The 22,947-nt window shown below is 32.7% G+C and overlaps 1 protein-coding gene across 2 annotated transcripts; it reads right to left on the reverse strand.

The window, feature by feature from the left end:
- Positions 1-3,323: 3,323 nt before the first annotated feature.
- Positions 3,324-20,778, reverse strand: LOC126978663 (uncharacterized). 2 transcript variants are annotated; one of them, XM_050827658.1, is made up of 3 exons: positions 20,747-20,778; positions 5,256-5,409; positions 3,324-5,078 (listed from the first exon to the last, which is right to left on the reverse strand). In XM_050827658.1, exons 2-3 carry the CDS (start codon positions 5,402-5,404, stop codon positions 4,223-4,225), a joined length of 1,005 nt encoding a protein of 334 aa, XP_050683615.1. In that variant the 5' UTR covers positions 5,405-5,409; positions 20,747-20,778; the 3' UTR covers positions 3,324-4,222. The 2 variants fall into 2 exon arrangements, with proteins under 2 accessions (XP_050683615.1, XP_050683614.1); XM_050827657.1 differs by lacking the exon at positions 20,747-20,778 and adding an exon at positions 8,589-8,694.
- Positions 20,779-22,947: the final 2,169 nt, after the last annotated feature.

The raw sequence follows: 22,947 nt of genomic DNA on the forward strand, positions 1-22,947 counted from the left end.
TATAGAGGATTCGTATTATGGGTGTAGATAAAGTCTTGTATCTAACTGTTGATAATTAGGCATTAAAACACTCACTTCTTTTAAGATTTCACCAAGTTTCAGACAAAGTATTTGAGTAAGTCATAATTATCAAAATTGTATATTTATTTTCACTTTTAACTGTCTTCGTGTTGAAGCTGTTCCTTATGTTAGCAGTTAATATACGAACTGGGACTTCCTTGATGGAATTGGCTTATTGCGCCCATTACATTAAATAAAACTTTAACAAATGATTTCTTTAACTGACAGCATAGCACAGGAGTGATAAATACTAACGCTGAGATATCTTTAGAGCTATAGACTATACTTACATAAAACTTAGCCGAGTGTGATAAAACACGAATTTGCAATTTGCCATGGACTGTCTTAGCTTAAATTCAGCATAATTTCAGATGTGTAATGCCTATAAAAATCATGCTAAGCTTACACTCGGCTAAGATTTACTTAAGTAAAGTCTGAGCAATGTCGAAGTACGCTCTATAGATCTGTGCCTTAGATTAAAACATTTATGAATAGTAGTTAGTTAGTACGACAGAATTACAAATTAGTACTAAATGAAATTAAAGTTTCCCAACAAATACTTTGTTTGGAATGTAAATTCGAATCGTTCACAATGAAAGTGGACCAAAAATAGTTTTAATTAATTCAATTCGGAATCCAACTAAACAAAATCACGTTACTCACGGAGCGTGGGTGGAGGTGATCAAATCCATTTACTATTCTAAATTATGCGTAAAATGTCTATTTGACGTTAGCTTCTCTTTCCTCTTATCGCATGGACAGGAACGGGAGCCTTGGGCGGGGGTGCTGGACTAGGGCGAATTAGGGGGTCCAAACCCCCCCAAGTGAAGGGGGTTTGAAGTCCACCTCACCCTTTAGCTACCCTGAAGTTCCATCTCTCACACCTATAAATTCGGCACATACACCCTGAGGGGTGGGGTGGTTCATGTCGTACCAATCCTTTAGCAGCGGCTATGTCACATTTGCCAGGGCACTGGTGACCTCAACTACAAATTAATATTCGCTTTCGTTTCCGCAACCATCGTTAATCATTTCTAGTCGTGCCTGAGATCTGTTGATACGAGTCACATACTCATGCTCAAGCTCAACTAAAAGAAAATATCTCATTTTCAGAAAATTTATTGAATAAGGCGTTATTTAGCGAAAAGCCATTACGAGTATTATCCAAATGTTAGGTATTTTGTTGAGTGTATATTCCCCTAAGGTTTGTCTTTAATCGATTGGACACGAGTTTCGCCTCTACACGAGGCATCTTCAGGGGATGTTGACACGCCAAATTCTGGCGAGTCTCTCAAATCGATTAAAGACTTAATCTTAGCGGAATATCTCCAGAAAACTTACAAAATTTGGATTTTTCATTTTCAATATAGTCTATACATATCTACATCTATACTAATATTATAACTAATATATTTGTGTAAATGTGTCAATATTATTATTATTATTACTAGATGACCCAGCAAAGGTTGTTTTGCCATATAAATTATTTTTTGAATAAAACCGTTTCTTGGATATTGCAACATTACGTTATGTTTCTAAAATAAAAGATTTTTCTAAAATAAGCGTAGCCTAAGTTACTCCTTATTACATCAGCAACCAGCCAATAAATCTATCCTCAAAATCGGTTCAGCCATTTCATAATTTAGCCGGAATAAACAGATAGACAATAATTCTAAAAATGTTATTTTAGTTTATGAACCATATATATATTCATATACATGTAGTAAAATCGGTTATTTCAATATTACAAACAGACACTCCAATTTTATTTATATATTGTATAGATGTCATGTAATGTCTGGATCTACGGAACCAATTTTGATTCTGTTATCAATTATAGAAAGCCACATTATTTGTGGGTGTTATATAATAGCCCGAATAATGAAAGGTCTTTTCAGTGGTAGTAGAATTTGCAAAAGTCGAAGAGGGACCGTTTAAAAGAATTCGTTTGTTATGAACGCTGCCTTAACGATGAGAGAGATCAATTTTTAAACCAATGATTGATAAAAATGGAATTGTTACCATCACCTTAAAAAACCATTCCTCGTGAACACAAATATAAAAATTTCTTTATAATTTTACCTATCATCATCACCATTCAGCGATGATAACGAGAAACGAATTTCAACTTTTAAAAAAACCTATAATTTTTTATTACATAAAATCGTATCGACGCATAATTTTAAAATTGAAAGATCGATTACTCGTAGTTTTTATAGACGCTTTTTTTTTACTTTCTGTTAAAAGATTAAATGGTACTTAAAAAAATAGATTGCGCATCGTCGCACTAAATCACGGGGTGGCTTTCTTGAAACGTTTACGTCCGTTTTTTTAAGAATACCCGTACAATGTCATTGGTTCCCAAACCTAAATGAAACTTAACATTATCCAAGGAGTATTTAATAAAATCTGAGTGAAACTTTGTGCTATTTACTATGCTACTATTACCATATCAATTATCAAAAACTATATCCTGTACCTATATATATACCTGTGTCAAGGTATTTATTGACGACTTGATGAGCTTATTAGTAAACAAATTATTAATTCTCCACCATCTATCTAGTTTGAAGAAAATATAAATAATTGTATTGGAAGTACTTATGGAGCTGCTATCTACCAACATCTAAGTCTATTCGATGACTGGTAAAAATTGGTTTAATGTTTCTTCAAACGGCTTAGTCAAGACTCAATTCGTATTGAGAACTCGGTTTTCTCCAACCGTCTTTTGCTCGACTATGTTTCTTTACGGCTTGAGGGACGTAGTGTAATGAAGTTATATGTTCAAAGTCAGTATAATATTTATATTTTTAAAACGTAAAGTTTCTATAGACCTATAAATTTAATTATTAATAATGCAAGGGCTGTGTAAAGGTTTCATCCTCTTTTTAACGAAATTCATTGACTATAGAGTGTGATTATTTATGGATAAATGGGCACTTTAGTTCTTCAGAATAATATAATTTTTATCGATATTAAAGCGATATTAACGCACTAAAATAATTGATTAACTGGCTTCAATAATAACAAACAATGCTGAATGATGTATCAGATTTATATGAATCAGAATAAGGATTGTTCTATTTAATCAATATAATTGCTATAAAGGTATATTTATTTATTGAAAAAAACAAATCTTATAACTATATTTACAATACTATGATAACATAAGATTAAAGCTATCAACTACGTGAAAGCGTACCAAGAATACTGGCAGCATTTCCACGCGCCAGCGCTTGGGTAGACAATAGCCCTATTATAGCGGGAAGATAGTACTTTGTACTATCTCCTAGGCTCTGGACCCCACGGGCCAAGTGTCTCGTCTAACGGCACAAATATGTAAGACTCACTGAGACCGACATATCTGTGTCGTCGGCAGTCGAAGCAGCAGCCCCAGCACCAACTGACGTAACTTGGACTTGGGAAGGAACCAGAGTGTCGACGCAAGTCACGTCCCAGGCCAGCACTCTTCCCCGTGTATACAAGCATTTGTAAATAGTCATAAAATGTTTACAAAAACAAGTGCGCAAATGCGTCATAAAATAAATTACGTAAGTAATTAAAAATACGTTAGTAGTGAATGCTACGGGGTCGCAGAGACTTGTGTTATGCAAAGAACTGTACTACAAATTTCATCATCCTCTTTAATATTATAACAACCCCTTGCCATTAAAATAGTTTTTACATATTTCTCGAATATTTTGTCAGGCAATTCTGTTATGATCGTGGAGAGTTTACTTTAGAATCTAACAGAATTTCTAGAGTAGGAAAATTGTAAATATGTTTAGAAATAACCACTATTAATGTTCATGAATTCAGTTACCAACGAATAATTAATATAATGGTAGAAACATATTATCTCACACTATTTAGCTATTTATGTAAGAAATAACTTTGGGATGCTTAGGTTAAAAGCAATGGCGGCGCCAGAAGGGCGCCAAATTTCGCTTGCAGGTAATTTTAATACACATCATTTCATTTTAACTATTCTTGTGATAAAGGCATAATTTTCTAGAAAAATAAAATGTTGTTTCACTGGTAACCTAATAAAATAATAGATTCGCTAAATTGTTTCACATTACGTACATCAATTACTCGGAGTATTCAATAATAACATTAAATTGTATTTATTGTTAAATTTAAAAGTACGAAAATCACATTTTCATTTATGTTTTATTGTGATGTTAACATTTTCTTTGAGAAATTTAGTTTTTCTTTCAGACGCTATACGAGATCTTTCCGCAAGCTTAAATGTCTTACAAAGCAGTGTTACCTTGGCTCCGCGAGTATTTTCGTCTAAAGTTTTCACTGAGCTTGTCAAAAGGTATTTATTTGCCAGGTGTTTGTGCTTTAAATCTATTCTATAATTATTGTTGTGATCGTTTGATTCTTTAACGGGTTTATTGTCTTCGTAAAGAGACATAGAACTACCGCTTTGATAGCAGACAACATCAACCCTTATAACTTGCAAAGTAGAAGGGCTTTCATTCCTCGAAATAGTAAGAATTTTAGTTTTGCCATGCTTATGAAACGATATTTGGGCTTTCTCTAAATTTTTATCGTTAATTTCATCGTTTTTTTTAGTACGTGGAACAGTATCTCTTTTGCGTGTCTTTTTAACTTTTTTTAATTGCACGTTCGTATCGCTGCCTCGAAATTGTGTTTGTATAGCCTTATTCGTCTTACTTTCATTCGTTACATTAATTAAGCTTGATTTTTCCGACGAATTCCCTGAACGGTCCAAGTATTTTGCGTAATCATCAAAATAATAAGTTAATTCAGAGGTTCGCCCAGGCTCATTATGAACTTCTTCAATGAGCTCCTTCACGAACATTCTATGTTTTTGCTTGTTCAACAAAGTTTTGTATTTAAAACTGGTCCGTGGTCTTTTACTTTGCTGAGCTTCGCCTTGAAATTGTAAGTTTTGTACGGAGAGAAATAAGTCCAAGTTTTCTTGTTGAACTCGACCGCTATTGTGTGACTCGTTTAATATGGGTTCGTTTTCATTACAATAATACCTGCGAGAAATATAAGAAGCCGTTTTATTTCTTTAAAAGAAACATAATTTAAGTTCTTTAATTGAGTAAATTTTATTTAAACAATATTTTGTTTATGTTTTCTAGATATAAGCTTGTGGATTAATATCACGATACCTCTAAAAGCATTTTGTTTTGCAATATTAGAATTACAATGACCTTTGTAACCCTATCAACCAGCGAGGATCCTCTTCATGTTCCGGGTTTATTAACCGCTTTTCACAGTAGCGCCGCGGTTTCTCATTTGGTATTGCAGTCTTGATCCTGGCTCGCGACCGCTCTTGAAGGCTTACCTTTCCACACTTCATTGTTACTGAAAATAAATAACATTGATATTAAATCAAAAATATAATTTATGTCAAGTAATAAATGTTTAATTAACAACCCAATTTTGACTTTGGAGGCATATAACCCGCTTCTTCATTATAATTTCCTCAAAGCGAAATATAAGCATTGAAAAAGTTACTTCAATTTCAAACATTTTTACTAAAAATAGAATATGATATCACCTATTGTAAGTCAAAACTTATTACCCGTTTGGAAATTAATGCCCCCATACCTAGGAAGAACGGGCGTAAGATGCAATCAAATTTATAAATTAAATAGCCTCACGGCGGTCGCTCCATTCCCAACCACTGCCAGATGAACGTTTGTTTTTTTTTTTCATTAGGAAAAGCAAACAACTACAACTTACAAAGTAGATACATAAAGAAATAACAATTAAGTCTAATAAAATTGTAGTGTCTTTTAACCATTCTTTTGAATTTCATTCATTAATTGCGTTTAATACGTTCTGGGGACGCCCCACAAAAAACTCATTAACTGACTTACTCCAGTGGTAGGTAATTATTAATACCTTTTGAAAATAATTACAATTTTATTTTCTCAAAATTGATTCCTTTAGAATTGTTTTTGATGTCATTTCTAACGCAACCACCTCTTTGGAAACAAATGGCGCCCTGAGAGGGAAAAAGCGACGCAAGAAATTCTCCCAGCATTCTATTTTTGCGGTCTTTTTTAATAAATAAACCTACTAAAATTAGTTACAAGTAATTATTTCTAGTATATATATTATTATAATGAAAATCACTATTTAATGCAAAAAGGTGACGATTTGTGTCAAAAGTCAAGAGACCAAAGTGTAGATCCATAAAGTGAACAAAGTATAAGTTGAAATTGGTACCTACGTGCTTAATTACTAATTACTTAACTGCCCGTGCAAAACTATTGTTTAGAAATACATTGTTGTAATTTTCATCTCTTTCTCATACCGACGGTGTGAATTAGAAAGAGAGAGACAGATAAAGGATTTTTTTTCTAAAGCATTGATAATAGTACAATAGCAGCAGGATGGTGTATTTGATCTAGCATAGCGGTCCACATGTTCTTGGGAATAGCTTCGGCAACGATGCAAAAAATGTTTCACTGTCTGAATATACGGCGACTGAATCGTTTTGAATCTTAATGTGCATTATTAGTATTAGGTACTTAATTTTCTTTGAATTATTTTTAATTGATGTAATTTAAAAACTGCTATTTTTATTTTGAAATCCGTTTTTTATAAATGTTAGAATCGCCTATCATTTCCCACTCTTCCATATATTTTATAATATACTCAAATACCATAGACCCTCCATGATGCGTACAAAAACCGCACATTATGACCATCATAAACAAAGACTGTTTTAGAACAAACTTCTTATATTATCTGTAGTAATATAATATAATATTTAAAAAAAAACTAAAAAAACACGCTAAAAAGCACAAAATTCACTATGGTATTCGAAAATTTCCTAATATTAGATAAATCATTGAAAGATACTGGTTGAATTTTAAAATTAACATCAATTGCTGCCTTATTGGCGATAGATGAAAATTATATAAATGACAAAAAACCTTTTTTTTTGCAAATTGAAAAATGGAATAATTTTTTAACATTTCTGTATTGTCATCGGTCCTTGACAAATCTACGAAGTTTGAACGAAATCTGGCCGTTTAAAGTGGGTCAAAACTCTTTCGCGTATCATCGAAAACGTACAGGACTTGTTCTAAATGAATCTCTACTGTAAAAGAGAGGCGCTTGAACAAAAATCTTGCTGTCCGACACGCGGGTGTAAAGTACAGAAATAACCTTTTCAAGGATGAAAATATTGACAGAATTGAAGAGTAAAACAACAACCAATATGACAAAGTTAATTCTCATAGCTTCAAAGTGCAGCTTGCACAAGTGGTCGGAAAAATGCAAAGTGATCATCATCCCGAATCAGATATGGTTTTGTGTAGGTATATCTTGTTAAGGACTCACAACGCATCATTTATGTGAAAAGGGAAAGAAGGCATCAGCAAAAATAAATTGTGTTTGAGTGTTTTTATGACCGTTTCAGAACATGTTGTGAATATTCTTAAAAATTTTCTTCAAGCAATCTCTAGAACAAAAAGTAACCAAATGTTATTAAGTATGTGAATCTTTCCATTAGTTCAGAAGAAGAAAAACATTAAATCAGTGGCAAAATACAATATTACCTCAAATTTCTAAGCATCCTGTTGTATTGTTGCTCAGTGATACAAAATAAATAGAAATAAACATCGTGAAATTGTTTTTAGCACCCACTTTTCATGGCACGAAACAATTTATATAATAACACACGGTGATAAAAACAATATTGCCCCTTTGTCTGTTATAAAAATATTAACAAGAAATGAGACATAATTAACTTATCATATAATCGGTCTCCTTGGTATCATTTCACTGACTGACACTGCTAGATCTAATATTTATTTTGTCCAAAAGTTGATAGTGACAAATAAATCGTGACCAGGCAATTTTGCTGTTTACTTTACATAATTACTGAGACAGAATAAAAACACATTTAGGAACGTATTGTAAGCCGCGATCAACCAAATTTTGGAGATAGTCAAATGTCAACTGAACACGCAAACTTGTGTATAATTTGAAGCTGAGATTCAGTCTATTTTGGAAATAATATCAAGTGGAAATTGAATTTTAAAAGCACACAATCACGAAACAGGGTTCTAGTGACTGTTTCTCGTGATCATAGTTAATAATTATCTCAGAAATATGTTAAATGCATAAAAATACGACCCATCAATCAAATTGAATTAGGATTAGAATTGAGAATTAAAAAATTATGAGAGACAGTGACGAGACTTGCTAATTTTAATGCAGTTCTACTCCGGATTATTGAAAAACTCAAAATTTGCATCACAATTGAGCACGTCACTTTAAAACATAAGGTGTTAACTCTCAATAGCCTAGTTATTTTACTATCTACGGCGCTCTTCAAACCAAAACAGGATAATTCTTACACATAACTCTGACAATGTAATTAACATAAATGAAAAGCTATATACAATACGCCTATTAACTTGTTATCAAATATTACACAATAGTATATATACATTACACAATAAATATAATAATTAAGTTTATTTTGATCGATTTATTTTAACTAATAAAAGAAAAAAATATACCCATTATAAATAAATTTGTAAACTATAATCAAAACCACGCAAGCAATTAAAAATATATTTTTTGGAATATAGTATTAAAGAAGGTGGAATTATCATATAAAACTACTAAAATTGTTGGAGTTTAGTATACAACACACACAAAATAATAGTATAATAGGCACAGCTGCTTCGACTAGATGAACACACAGACACATTTCTTGGTGCATCGCACACCGACATCTTGGATAACAAAAAATGCATTATTATTATCCTGGAATCAGGACATTAACCAATCCACATGAATACTGAACCTTAAGCCATACCAGTAGAGTTTAAATTATCACACAACAGGAAATGTAAACGATTAACGTAGATTTATCAAGCTGCACTCGGAATAAGCAAATTTGAAACATTACATCTCAATAATAAAGCTCGAACTTGCATGAATTTTCATTCGAGGAATTTCGGTTTAATAATATTTGAAAAAAAAAACTAAGTATCTTGCTAGGCGCCAAATGCACGTTGCACATCGAATAACTTCCTCCGAAGCTTCACATTTTTACGATGGTTTATTGCGTATATATCACTATCCATGTTATAGAATACTATTTTATTAATACTCTGATTGGCTTTTGTATTTATGCCGTGATTGTAGGTATAGTGTTTAATATAAACCTACATGAATAACGACTGGTACCAAAAAAAAACCCCAAAATAGCGCATAGTTGGAACCATTTCATGAAGGTTTATATATATAGCTTATATTTTTATAATAAAATATGAGAAGAAAATTTATTTTTTCATTACATTTCTATTTTTTATAGACAGTGCGAAATAAAATCAACAAAATACCCCTAACTATTACAGTTGGAGCCATGCTAATCATTCAATCTAGATAAAAAATGTACGAAAATTTATTAATTATACACCAAATACTATTTAACATGTGATAGTTTTGTAGAGAAAATTGTATTACGTTTGTAATTAATTAAAAATGCTTCTAATTCTGAATTAAAACAGAGACAGAGGTAACCTAGCCCCGCTCGATTCCTCAAGGCTGTTGGCTTGGTCCCCAGCCTTAAAGTTAATGTTTCATAAATATAATACCGTCGATTTCTTTTTCATTTTGACAGTCAAAAATAGCTAGTGATATAATATATATTTAACTTTAAATATGCTCTCTGCAACTGGCGGTTAAATATTAAATACACAGACACTCATTACCAACCACTTTTACAATATGATATTATGTTATATAAGCACAACTCCACTGTAACTTAGTATTATTGTTCAAATTCATAACCATCTCTTAAAGTCTATAAATTGGAGTAATTAATTATCGGATTTTGATAGTTTTGGATCACGCAATGGCAACTATTTCTAATTCAATATTATTTGGTTCGAGTTCTAATATTTTTATTCGTGAAAATTATGAAAGTATAATATTACTTTTCTAAATCAGCTGTCATGGAAATTTTAACCGAATCCAACTTAAATGTTGAGAAGATAACCTTTTATACTAAATCGCCATTAGTTCGTGCTTACCATGTATGGTGTCCTTTGTAAAATATTACTGTGTAATTAATTTCTTTAAATTATGTAAACATCATTTGACAACCTGTATAGCCGAGTGGCTAGCGATCCTACCTACTAAGCTAGAGGTCCCGGGTTCGAATCCCGGTAGGTGCAAGCATTTATATGATGAATATAGATGTTTGTTTCCGAGTCATGGATGTTTAAATGTATTTATGTATGTTTATATGAATATATGTATGTTTAAGTAAGTATATTGTATTAAATATATCATTGTCTTGTAACCCATAACACAGGCTATATATGCTTAACTTTGTGTAAAAAGTGTGTCAATATTATTAATATTATAATTCTTATGTTCAGTTTATGTGTTTATTGCTATTGTGGTACGATTAATTTAAATTTATGTAGAACTATCGGTTGGACGCTAGTTAATGATTAGCTTATTTCAACAATTTAAACCGTCTGTAAAATGAGAAGAATATCAGTTTTGTGTGTATGATATTTTTAATAATAAAAAAGAAAAATTAAAACAAAAAATAGCATGTAAAATTTGTAGAGATCATTTAAAAATCATTCTAAAATATAAATGTACAAGAAAACCATTCATAAAATTTTATATGTAGGTTAATACAAAGTTTAAACGTTACTTAGTATAAGCAAGTAGAAGTAATTGGGAATGAGAGAGAGAGAGAGAGAGGGGAGGCTGATAAGTAATCTACCTAACTATGAAAGAAAAGACTTTGATGGCTAGTTTTTTTTTTTTTTTTTTCTATATAGTCTCCTGCAAGTGAAATACACTTATAACATTTGCAAATAAGTGACATCATGCCGTTATAATAGTAATATTTATTTTGCTCGTCAAAATGGTCAGTCACAGCCTCCTTCATTTCTTCGTCCGTCGAAAATCTGCGACCCCTCAATTTTTTCTTTAAATCTTTGAATAAGAAATCATAATAAAACGCATTTCCTACAGAGTAACTCTACAATTGCGCTCGTCACTTTGAGACATAAGATGTTAAGTCTCATTTGCTCAGAAATTTCACTAGCTACGGCGCCCTTCAGATCGAAACACAGTAATGCTTAGACGTTACTGCTTCACGGCAGAAGTAGGCGCCGTTGGGGTACCCATAATCTAGCCGACTTCTTATGCAGAGGAGCCTCCCACTGTAGTTGAGAAACAATTCTTAGAAATCAGGCGGTTGTGGGTGCCACCCATGAACGTGTTATGAGTGAAATTCAGTATTATTAGTATTCTCCCCGTATTACATGTGATAGAAGATGCAGTCAGACTTCAAATTAGGAACGGCAGGAATGATGCCTGCTATATAGCGCAATATACAGATTGTCTCCAAAAATGAATATAAACATATAAACTCCGAGCATAGCCCTCTCCATTGCCCACTGAGCGAAGATGAGCTTTCTCATAACGCCCATAGTTAGCGACCACGTCTGCGTACCGTAAGTAATCACTGGCAACACCTTTGTCTTCAGACAGAGTGGTATTTGGGAGGAGAAGATTTTACGGAGCGTCCCGAACGCTGCCCATCCGAGTTGGATTAGACGAGTGACCTCTTTCGCGAAATTGAACCTGCCTAACTGGATTGGATTTGGAGAGTACAGTTCCCAATTTTTATGGGAGTAGGTGCGACATGATTTTCGTCTTGTCCATCTTCATTTTGAGACCAACTCCTTGGGAAACTGTATTGAGTCCATCGAGCATATGGCTTAAGTCTTCCATGGTCATGGCCATGATCACGATAACGTCTGCGAATCAAAGGTGAGTGATGTATTCACCGTTGATGTTGATGCCCAGTCCGTTCCAGAAGCTTAAAGGCATTTTCCAACGCAGCGGTGAACAGCTTGGAGGATATGACAACGCCTTGACTGACTCCCCGCTGCAGTTGGATAGGCTTCGAGATCTGATCCTGGAGTCGGACTGACATCGTAGCGTTTCTATACAAACACTTCAACACTTCGATATATCGGTAATCAATGTGGCACCTCTGGAGAGATTGAAGCACCGCCCAAGTCTGGGTCGAATCATAGGCGTTCTCTTCTGTCTTCTGTATAACCTGCCGCAGTGTATGTTATGTGTGACATACGCTGCGGCAGGTTATACAGATTACGCGACTCAAATGCAACCAAGTAGATTTTCAACGATTCCCATCAGAAGTTCGGAAGTCGTTTATGTTGATACGCTGATGATGGTAAGGTGTCATCCTCTTTTAATACAAATAAACTTGTTTCAACTAAACTTTTACGTTACATAGATATATTATAAATTATATATATAGCGTAGGGCTACGGTGGCAACAAGTTGACATTAAATAAATACACGGATGGAACTACATAAGTGTAATCATAAAAAAATATTCAAAAATAAAATATATGATTCACCTAAGTATATCAATTTTCCGTAATATTATTTCGGAACAACATGTAAGAAATCTAGTAGCCGCGATAGCGTAAGCACTGACACCTACTACATATATACTATACACTACTATACTTCGTGCCGTCCTTTGCGAACATGTAAGGTGATTAAAATTTTGTTTCATAAATAATATATATTTATTTTGTTTGAAAATTTGAAAAATTTCAATTATTTACTTTAAATTATAGAATTATTTTTTAACGATTAAGGATAGATAGCCCCTACCCGTATGTTTAATTAATGTCGCATTATCTCGCCACGCTGCTTATAAAATAATTAAAAATGTGTTTAATATACCAGTGGGAAGCTCCTTTCCACCGGATGCCGCCAAATTATGGGTACAACGGCGCCTATTTCTGCCGTAAAGCAGTAATGTGTATGTGTAAGCATTACTATGTTTCGCCGTAGCTAGTGAAATTACTGGGCAAATGATACTTGACATCTTACGTCTCAAGGTGACGAGCGCAGTTGTAATGACTCTCAGAATTTTTGGGTTTTTCAATAATCCTGAGCGGCACTGCATTGTAATGGGGAGGGCGTATCAAGTTCCATCAGCTGAACGTCTTGCTCGTCTCGTCCCTTAATTTCATGAAAAAATAATAAAATGAAAAAGAAATACATATTCCAAAAGCAAATTCGCACAGCTAGAGATATAAAATAATTAAATAAAAGCTTTCAAAAACAGAATTGTAAGAGAATACTAAATTAAATATTACGTTTTAAATTTCCGTAGTTACAAGAATAGATTTGGAATAAAAAAGCTTATTTTCGCTAAGACAACTTTTAAAGTATTCAACAGAAAGAAAGTCAATTGAATAGCGAACAATGGCGGTAGTTATAAAAATCTCTTCTTTCAACATTCTTATAACTCTTTCTGTTTCGTTGAATATAATAATGAAACAAAGGCCTTAAGCAAAACAATTGACGAATTAGATAAGATGTTAAAACTTATTTTATTACGCCTTTGAACAAAAGCGTTCCATATTTAGGGGCTTAACACAAAAATGTTAAAAATTAGTATTGTTTTCGTGATAACCTTTTGTGCTGATGAATAATGAACATCAAATTTTCACACTATTAATAATAAAATTGTGATATGATCATTATACGGAGCGTAATCATTTATCTGATGTATCATACATGTATTATACACGTTGTCAAATAAGCATTTCTGTTTATTTTTTTTTATAATATTGACTCACTTTTACACAAATTATCTTGCCCCAAACTAGGCATAGCCTATGGGTACAAGACAACGATATATTTAATACAATATACTTACTTAAACATTCATCCTATTATTATTAATATTATAAATGTGAATGTTTGTATGTCTGGATGTATGTTTGAACTTCTTTAACGCAAAAACTACTGAATGGATTTTGATGAAACTTTACAATAATATAGCTTACACACCCGAATATCACATAGGCTATTATTTATAAAACTATCGCGTGAATTATACTTTATATGGCAAAACTTCGTTTGCCGGGTCAGCTAGTAAATACATATACACATCCATGGCTCGGAAACAAACATCCATATTCATCATATAAATGTATACCCAATACCCCGTGGATCTCTATACTTAATAGTCAGGGTCACTAACCATTCGGCTATATCGGTCGTCAATGATGGTGGTGTTTGTTTTGTGAATTTTTGATTGACAACTATCTTACCTTTAATGTTTAAATGATTTCATCATCATCCTCATTCTCACTTCAGCCGGAAGAGGTCCACTGCCGGACAAATGATTATAGGATTTACTTCAATTTAATACCAGTATTGAAGCGTCATGTTCACGCATAAGCGCAATGAAGTTCTTAATTAGCTTATCTGATACACATTATTTATGCAACAAATATAATTGAAACAATTAACTGGTATATTTAAACAAATTGAATATCTGTAAGACTACTATAATACTGTCAAGGTCTGAAACCGTAGGAGGGCTATTGTGCGAACGGTGATTTCTTGATTTGGGGAGTGTGCTGGTGAATACGTGACGAGAATGTTACGAACGAATGCTAGCGTTACGCGAACCGTGATTGTTTGAGTTAGGGAGTAAACTGGTGAATGCGTGACACAGCGTTACCAACGAATGCTAGCGTTACGCGAACGGTGATTGTTTGAGTTAGGGAGTAAGCTGGTGAATGCGTGACAGAGCGTTACCAACTAATGCTAACGTTACGCGAACGGGGATTTCTTGATTTGGGGAGTGTGCTGGTGAATGCGCGACGAGAATGTTACGAACGAACGCTAGCGTTACGCGAACAGTGATTTCTTGCCTTGGGGAGTAAGTTGGTGAATTCGTGACAAGAGCGTTACGAACGAACGCTACAGTCACGCCAAGGGTGATTTTTTGATTATTACGTAATTTCATTTCGTTCTTGAACAATTTTATAAATAATTATTTTATTTTACTTCAGTCGTATGGTCCTAAGAACGAAGCCAGTCTCACAAAGTATCGAGTATACATACACATTAAAATCTAATACCGAAAACACATTAGTAGGTGGCGGTTAAGGCAAACCTACGGCACTGTGGTCAGAGCCAACGGCTTCTACCTTTTGCGCCAAAGACACTTCTATAAAGGATTACCTACAAATACATCAAAGATACTAATAATATTAAAAATAATTTATCTATCAGATTTTTCACGCATATCCAAAATATCTATAAAATATTACAATCGAAATCGCTGATTGTTTTAACAATAACTACTATTTAGTAGGTTGTCATTTGTATCCTGATTTTTTTTCTATTACATAAAATTCTCATGTCGCGGTGTTTGTAGTTAAACTCCATCGAAAGGGCTTGACCGATTCTCATGAAATTTTGAGCGCATATTGGGTAGGTCTGAGAATCGGACAACATCTATTTTTCATCTCCCTAAATGTAAAGGGTGGTCCACCCCAAATTTTTTCTTTTTGATTTTTAATTTTTTTGATTATGTTGTTTCATTATAAAATTTTCACCCATATACGATCAACAGTTACTTTTGTATCGCGATTTTAATATCGGCAATACAACGTTCGCTGGGTCAGCTAGTATAATATAAAATAATCCTAACTGTTCTATGGTGATACTTTACAAACCAGACAGACATCTATTATTCGGCACTCACTGTCTTACAGTACTATTATATTATTTGCTCTCAAATACATGACCATCTACCTAACTGAGTTACCGCTATGGTCTTAGGAGCTCGTAGGCAATCCTTGCGGTTAAAGTTCAAGTTCAAACATTCATATTTCAAGCTGTAGAATAAACGTGAAAAAATCTAGAAATTATTTTTATTAACATACTAATATAAATGCAATAACCAAATGGAAAAGAAATGATTAAAAATAGAGTCCACCAATCTAACGCTCTCAAGGAAGCCTCATCTTAGAATAACAATAATACTATAACCTATTTCAAGAAATATAACCTGCTGAATAGTTGAATACAGGTTCAGTAGGATTTCAAAACACCAGACATATGCACTTGTTCAATGGTCAAAGCAGACTGACCAACAATGGTAACCTGTTATGAGGTCAAACAAAAAAAGGGGGTGAAAAATACTTTGTATCGATTACAACTAATCTTAAGACCATCCGCATTGCATTACCGTCACAATAGCAATACCCTGCTGGTCCCAAAAAATAGAAATGCTCCAACCACGCCCTTCAAGAGAGGTGTACTAAATAATTTAATTGGTAATCTGATTTATTTGTCTAGGTTTCGGAAGACATTTGCAACGCAGTCATGATTTTATCATTTTATATTTCTAAGTTATATGTATGACTCAATAAAATACATTTGTGTTAAAAGACTGTGTGCACTTTCTAAGCTAGAAATTTTAATAACTTCAGTAAGAAAAAAACAGCTTAAATACTATAATATGTAGTATTTTTTCAGTCAATATTATTTTTACAAGATGTCTTCTATAGCAATTCTGTCTTACTGGGGCTTACTTCAAGAAGTATCACTCTATCATAACCAATAACTTTTGTGGTTTAATTTATTAATTTAAACTTATCTTTTTACTTACTCGTGTGGATTATTAGATATTTAACGTTTGAGTATTTATGTTGCATTATTTTACATAGATTGGAATTAAATAATTTTTAAAACGAAAAAACTATAAATGTTGATGTAACAGAGTGTGTCATGTGTCAAAGTGTTTTTTGCCACTGCCCTTATAAGCTCAACCCATTCCTAAGTGATGGTAGATGGTAAAAGTATAACTTTGACAATTCATAAGAGTTATTTCTGTGAACTAATTGATTTGATTTGATTTGACAGAATATCGTTTTTGTCTATTTACCAAACAAAGCCTACGAGCGCAAGAAGGGGACTCTTCTTCATAAAGACTACTTCTAAGCTACTGGAGCGTAGCATATGTCTCATTATAAATTAAAAATATTCCCATGCTAGGCGATTGCATATGTGGGTCGTATCAATAGAATTTTTGCACCGGCGTATTCATCACCCTTTTGCTCTAGAATCTGTAAGCGCAGACAAAGCCGAATGCGAATATGTAGCGAGTAAATAAAGGGATGATATATTGTTGAGTGTGATGTGATTAAAAAAACCATTTCCCTTATGCTGTCAAGGTGCATTCTTATTAGTGTTGGGAAGTTTATGTCGATAAAATTATTCACTGGACAAATTTTACGATATAAATTACTTAAACTAATATTAAGGTTTCCTTGAACTTAATATTAAAAATAATATTCAAAAGACTTTTTTTTACTGTAAATTAATAATTTTTGTTGTAGTAATGTACCTTACACATGTATTTTGAGTAATTTAATCATCGTACCAAAGACGAATTGTACATTGTACATTCAAGTTCCCTAAGTACCTAAGGTTCAAGTTTTAATCAATTGAATTTTTAATAATACACATAAATCTGTTAACTTGCAAATGACATTGCACATAGTATCACATTAAATAATGTTTGATATGAATGTAGTAAACAGAAACGATTCACTGGACTCCTGTTTAAATGGTTAATTGACAAAAAAAATAGAATACACTATAATAAACTTAATATCTATAACGTATACTGTATTTGATGCAATAAATAAATTTCGTTTCAATGAAAAAATAATAATAAAAATCATCTTCAAGACTGTTTTTGAGTAGTCATTAAGAAATTATGAAAAACCTACTATAGATCTTACAGTTACTGGTACTTTATAAAGATGCAATATTATTTCACCCAAATTATCTGCTGATAAGAAATAAATAAATATATCGATAAAAGTCGGTATGACATCACTAGACACTATGCATCTTACAAGAGGTTGTAATCGGTGTGGGAACGAATAGTTCTCTCTCATATAATAATATTGCCGTTCTTTTTTAAAATTGGAATCTGTACACCTATTGAAACAGCGGAAGACTCTGCTAAAATCATGATTAAACAACACCACCGGTCATAAGTAAAAAATAAACCATAACTGATATTTTTATCAAAGTTATTTGTAGTACTAATGAATAAAAATCACTGGAATTATTCAAACTTGTTTCAATTGGGCATAAAAGCCATTTATTTTTTTAAATACGATAACTGCCGAAAAGTATTTGCAATTTAACAACAAAAGGGATAATTACTATTCAAATCTACAGTACAACTGTGTGTTCATTGGTTGGTTTTGCTGATAGTCACTTTCGGCTGCTTTGTCGGTACGAGTAGCTTTGTTCAATCAAAGATGCCGCTTCAAAACGTGTTAACTGTTAAGGGTGATTTCTCGATATTGCGTTACTGGACTAAAATTTTGCTTTTGCATACAAATCTGTATTAATGTACTACCCAAAAATGAAGGGGTACATACGGAAAATATCGTACCGTGTATGTACATACATACTAGTCTAGTGGTCCGGTAGCATTCTAGTACCGTGTTTGACATACCTATCTAAGTGGTCAGTTGTAACTTAGAGTCGTAAGTTGATTTTATAATAGAAGTCAATTTCGAAATTTAAAATAATATCCAAGGATTTCTGCGGTTTTTATTGTACACTATGGGAAAAGATATAATATAATAAAATATTGCACTTTATAGATAATTTGTACGTAGTTTTTTTGTTTAAGATTTTTGTTTTTAAGTTTTCAATGAATGCCTATTCCAGTACTTTTGGTAGTAATAGAAATGTCAGCATTATTGTTGACTTCCAAGACAATATTACCTTTTAAGGCAGCACTTGGCCTGCGAGGGTTTCCTCCGGAACAACAGGCTACCTAGAACCTAAGTAGTATTGGTATTTAATATCAAGGCATCTCTGTGAGACTATCGAAAATCAACAAGCTTGTAAGTGGAAATTGTCTCGTTAATTTTAATACTCTATCTTTGTTTGATATTAATAATTGATTTACCAAATACATTTAAAACGAAATATTTTTGAGTTATTCTTCAATTATATTGTATTATACCAGTGGGAGGCTCCATTGCACAGGATGTCGGCTAGATTATGGTTACCACAACGGTGCCTATTTCTGCCGTGAAGCAGAACTGTGCAAGCATTACTGTGTTTCGGTCTGAAGGGCGCCGTAGCTAGTGAAATTTCTGGGCAAATGAGACTTAACATCTTATGTATCAAGTTGACAAGCGCAATTGTAGTGCAGCTCGGAATCTGGATTTTTCAAGAATCGCGAGTGGCACTGCATTGTAATGCGTATTGCAAAGCGTATCAATTACCATCAGCTGAACGTCCTACTCGTCTCGTTCCTTATTTTCATTAAAAAATATATTGTACAGTTTTAATGATCTATAAAGAAGGTCAAATTGATTATAAGTAATTATGATCACATCAATAATTATTCGCTTGCAAATCAAGAATTGGAAAATGCAATAAATTATACAGTAAATCTCGAAATCTAGGACTTAAGAGTCATTAACAGTTAAAGAGTCCGCTCGCAAGTACGCTTCCAAAGAAATCGACATCCAAGGGTTTTGCGAACTTAAAGGTGAGTTGTTTCAAAAGCAAACCTATGACTTGGCTCGAAAATCTTTAATTATTTGAATTTCATCCATGTGATTGTAATTTTTACGTGATAAACTATCGAGCAAGAGCAAAGAATATGTATAGTACTAGCACAATAGGTTGCGGATTCGCCGGAAACTTAACAAATTTTTACGTAATTCTTTTATGGAATACGCTGCCCTTTTTTCTATTGCAATACGAGAATTTTCAGTGATGTTTAATTGATAGGTACATGTATAACATACAATTAATTTAAAAAGCATTTTTTACACGAGGATTTCTTCCTTTTTACACGCTTTTTATTAGCTTCACCTGCATGTATGTTTGTTTGTAACCGACTCATTTGGGCGCGATTTTGACCCACATTAAATGGCCAGATTTAGTTCAAACCTGGTAGATTTGTCGAGGACTGATGAAAATACATTAATTTGATAAAATTATTCCATTTTTCAATTTGCAAAATATTTTTTTTTTTTAATTTATATTTTTTTCATCTATCGTCGATATGGCAGGAATTGATATTCATATTAGTTTGGAAGGCGTTTCCGTATTGTTGTCACTGTCTGTGAAAATATTTATAATAACTGCGCTTAAAAGAGATAAGGTACTCTAAATCACAGATCACGTTCCCTAAGTCCATTGGGAGGCTCCTTTGCACAGGATGCCGGCTAAATTATGGGTACCACCACTGAGCCTATTCCTGCCGTGAAGCAGTAATGTGTAAACATTACTGTGTTTCGGACATTCATAAGTGTCATTTCCGTGACCTACATGAATAAAGTGAATTTGATTTGATTTAGATAGATGTACGAACATATGCGTACAAATGTCTGTAGTCAATCGTTCAAAATGATAAAAAAAAAGAAACAAATATATAAACTGTTAATAAACAAGTGCCCGAGAGGACACAGAATAGTGACCTTATAATAAAAACACAACGATATACTCTTTTATCATTATTTGAAAACCTTTAATTTTTATTAGACGCATAAGTTATAAAGTCAATTAAAGACATGAATTATTTAATACCCGTATTAACTATTAACATTATGGGCTTTGGTGATCACTTACCTGTAGTATTTATAATATTACTCTGCAAATTAAAACAAATAAACTATATATATTTTATTTCAGTGTTATGTACATAGAGCTGCTTTTTAAATAGTGCAATATTTTCAAACAAAGCAATACTTTATGTATTTCTAAGTGCATAAGGACTAAAATGGAAAGTTACCGAAAGCCAAGTGTCGCTAGCTGTAAGCCACGCCGCGGCTGGAAGTCGACTACCGTTACGGAAAATAGTTTCATAACGTATTCGTCCTTAGGTCGTATTCACACTGTATAGTAAAAAATAAATACTTTTATAATAATGATATCGTTTTTATTGGGACTTAGCTTTAGAAAAGGTATATCACATTTGTTATTTCCTACGTAGGTACACTCGAAATAGTTCGTATTAAATTATTATTGAAAGAAAAATATAAATTACTGTCCTAGAAATTTTTAATACACCTGGCATCATAACAATTAAATACAATTTGTCAGGCGTCACTAATGTTTTAATACAATACTAGCTGACCCATCAGACGTTGGTCTGTTCATAATAAAAAAAAACTCTTGCGGATGGAGTTTTGGAAAATCCGTTCTGAGCTGACCTCTACTACCTACCAAATTTCAAGTCTTTAGCTCTAATGGTTCCAGAGATATAGTAATGAGTGATATACGTGGAAATCTCTTATATATATATAGATTAGTAATTTGCATGTAGGTATAGTACACATTCTATGGTACATTGGAAAAAAAATAGCTTGAGGTTCTTAGAACAGACCAACAGACAGACAGGACCAAGAACTGATTTTAAAAGGGTTTCTTTTTCTTTGATCAATTAGTCTCTTTTAATATTGAGATGAAATAGAATTAAAAAGATTATATTTATCTCTTTTAATTATATTCGATGGAGAAATATATATAAACAGAATTTTGGTGTAAATGTACCTATCTGGTAACGAATAACAAAATTTCAATAAGTTTTCTTATAAATTATTTAAATTAATTATATCCAAGATCACATCCATATTGACTTCATAATATCAATTCGTTTCTTTTCATTTAATGATTTGGCAACACTTGGTATTCCTAGGAGTAAACAAAGACCATATGAGACCTTATATAATGATGATGAATTCTTCCAAACTAATGTCAGGACATATTAAAAGTATTTTAAATTACTATGTTTTAAAGAAAAATTTGATCGAATCAGAATTGAGGAGATCCGTAGGAGACCGACGATCTGGTCAAGATCGCTGGAATACGTTGAATGAGGATCTCTTCTTTGGGAGAGGCCTTTGTCCAGCAGTGGATGTCTTCCGGCTGACGATGATGATGAAAGAAAAATCACAAAATATTAGATGAATAATCTTATAATTTGTTGAAAGCGGCCTTTGTCCATCAGTGGACCACTTCTGGCTGATCTAATATTAGCCGATCTCTGATCTCATGATGAGATGAATAATTAAGAATGCTACATATAAAACAAAATTGACATGGAATTTATAACGCAACATAAAAAAAAAGTCCAATTAAAGTACTGTATCATACATCAGCTCATTGCAGTGATAAGAGGACCTGCCGAGCCTAGTAAGAAGACAGTTGACAGCCTCGAGGTCACGACTATTGCTCAAAAGCAGATCTTATTTTCGCGTTGTTAATGTTCGCCCCGCCCATTTGATCCTAATTTTAACATCTTACTGAGTGATACTATATGCAATATAAGTGAAGGAGGCTATAGAGATAAACAACAATTTCAACAGAGAAATCAGTTTTCAACTGGAACCTGAAATTCTATTATGGTATGTCTCATAATATCGGTTTAGCCATAGAGTTCAGAGAGCTTTCATCTACATGATTTATTTATTAAATTAAAATACCAACTAGATACACAATTAATACTACTACTACTTAATTTAGTTAGTTATTTTATTTTTATTTTATATTTATATTTCTAAATTGTTGATATGCACAGCGTTAACAATAATAATAAAGTTACAAATATTTTCAATCGAATATAAGAAAATTATTTTAAATTCAATCGAGGTAAATGCAAAGAATAATTATGCCGAATTATATGAACACGCCCTAACATCATAATATGACGTATTTTGTCCTCATAAAAAGGTGTTCTATTCATAAAGTTTGAAAGGTTTTTATGTATCAAATGCATGACAAAATTTGGAATACGTACATCATTATTAACAACTAAATTTATCATTGAGGGCTTATAATTTTAACAAGGGGTTTTATTATTACGCAAAGTTGACGAGCCTATAGCACGAATGCTACGAGTTTTCATTTAAACAAACTTAATTTATGCTAAAATAAAATTTTCATCCAATTTCATGAATCTGTCAAGTCATATGTTTTTAAAATTTGTCATCT

Source organism: Leptidea sinapis, chromosome Z (genome assembly GCF_905404315.1).
Source record: "Leptidea sinapis chromosome Z, ilLepSina1.1, whole genome shotgun sequence".
Lineage (NCBI taxonomy): Eukaryota > Metazoa > Arthropoda > Insecta > Lepidoptera > Pieridae > Leptidea > Leptidea sinapis.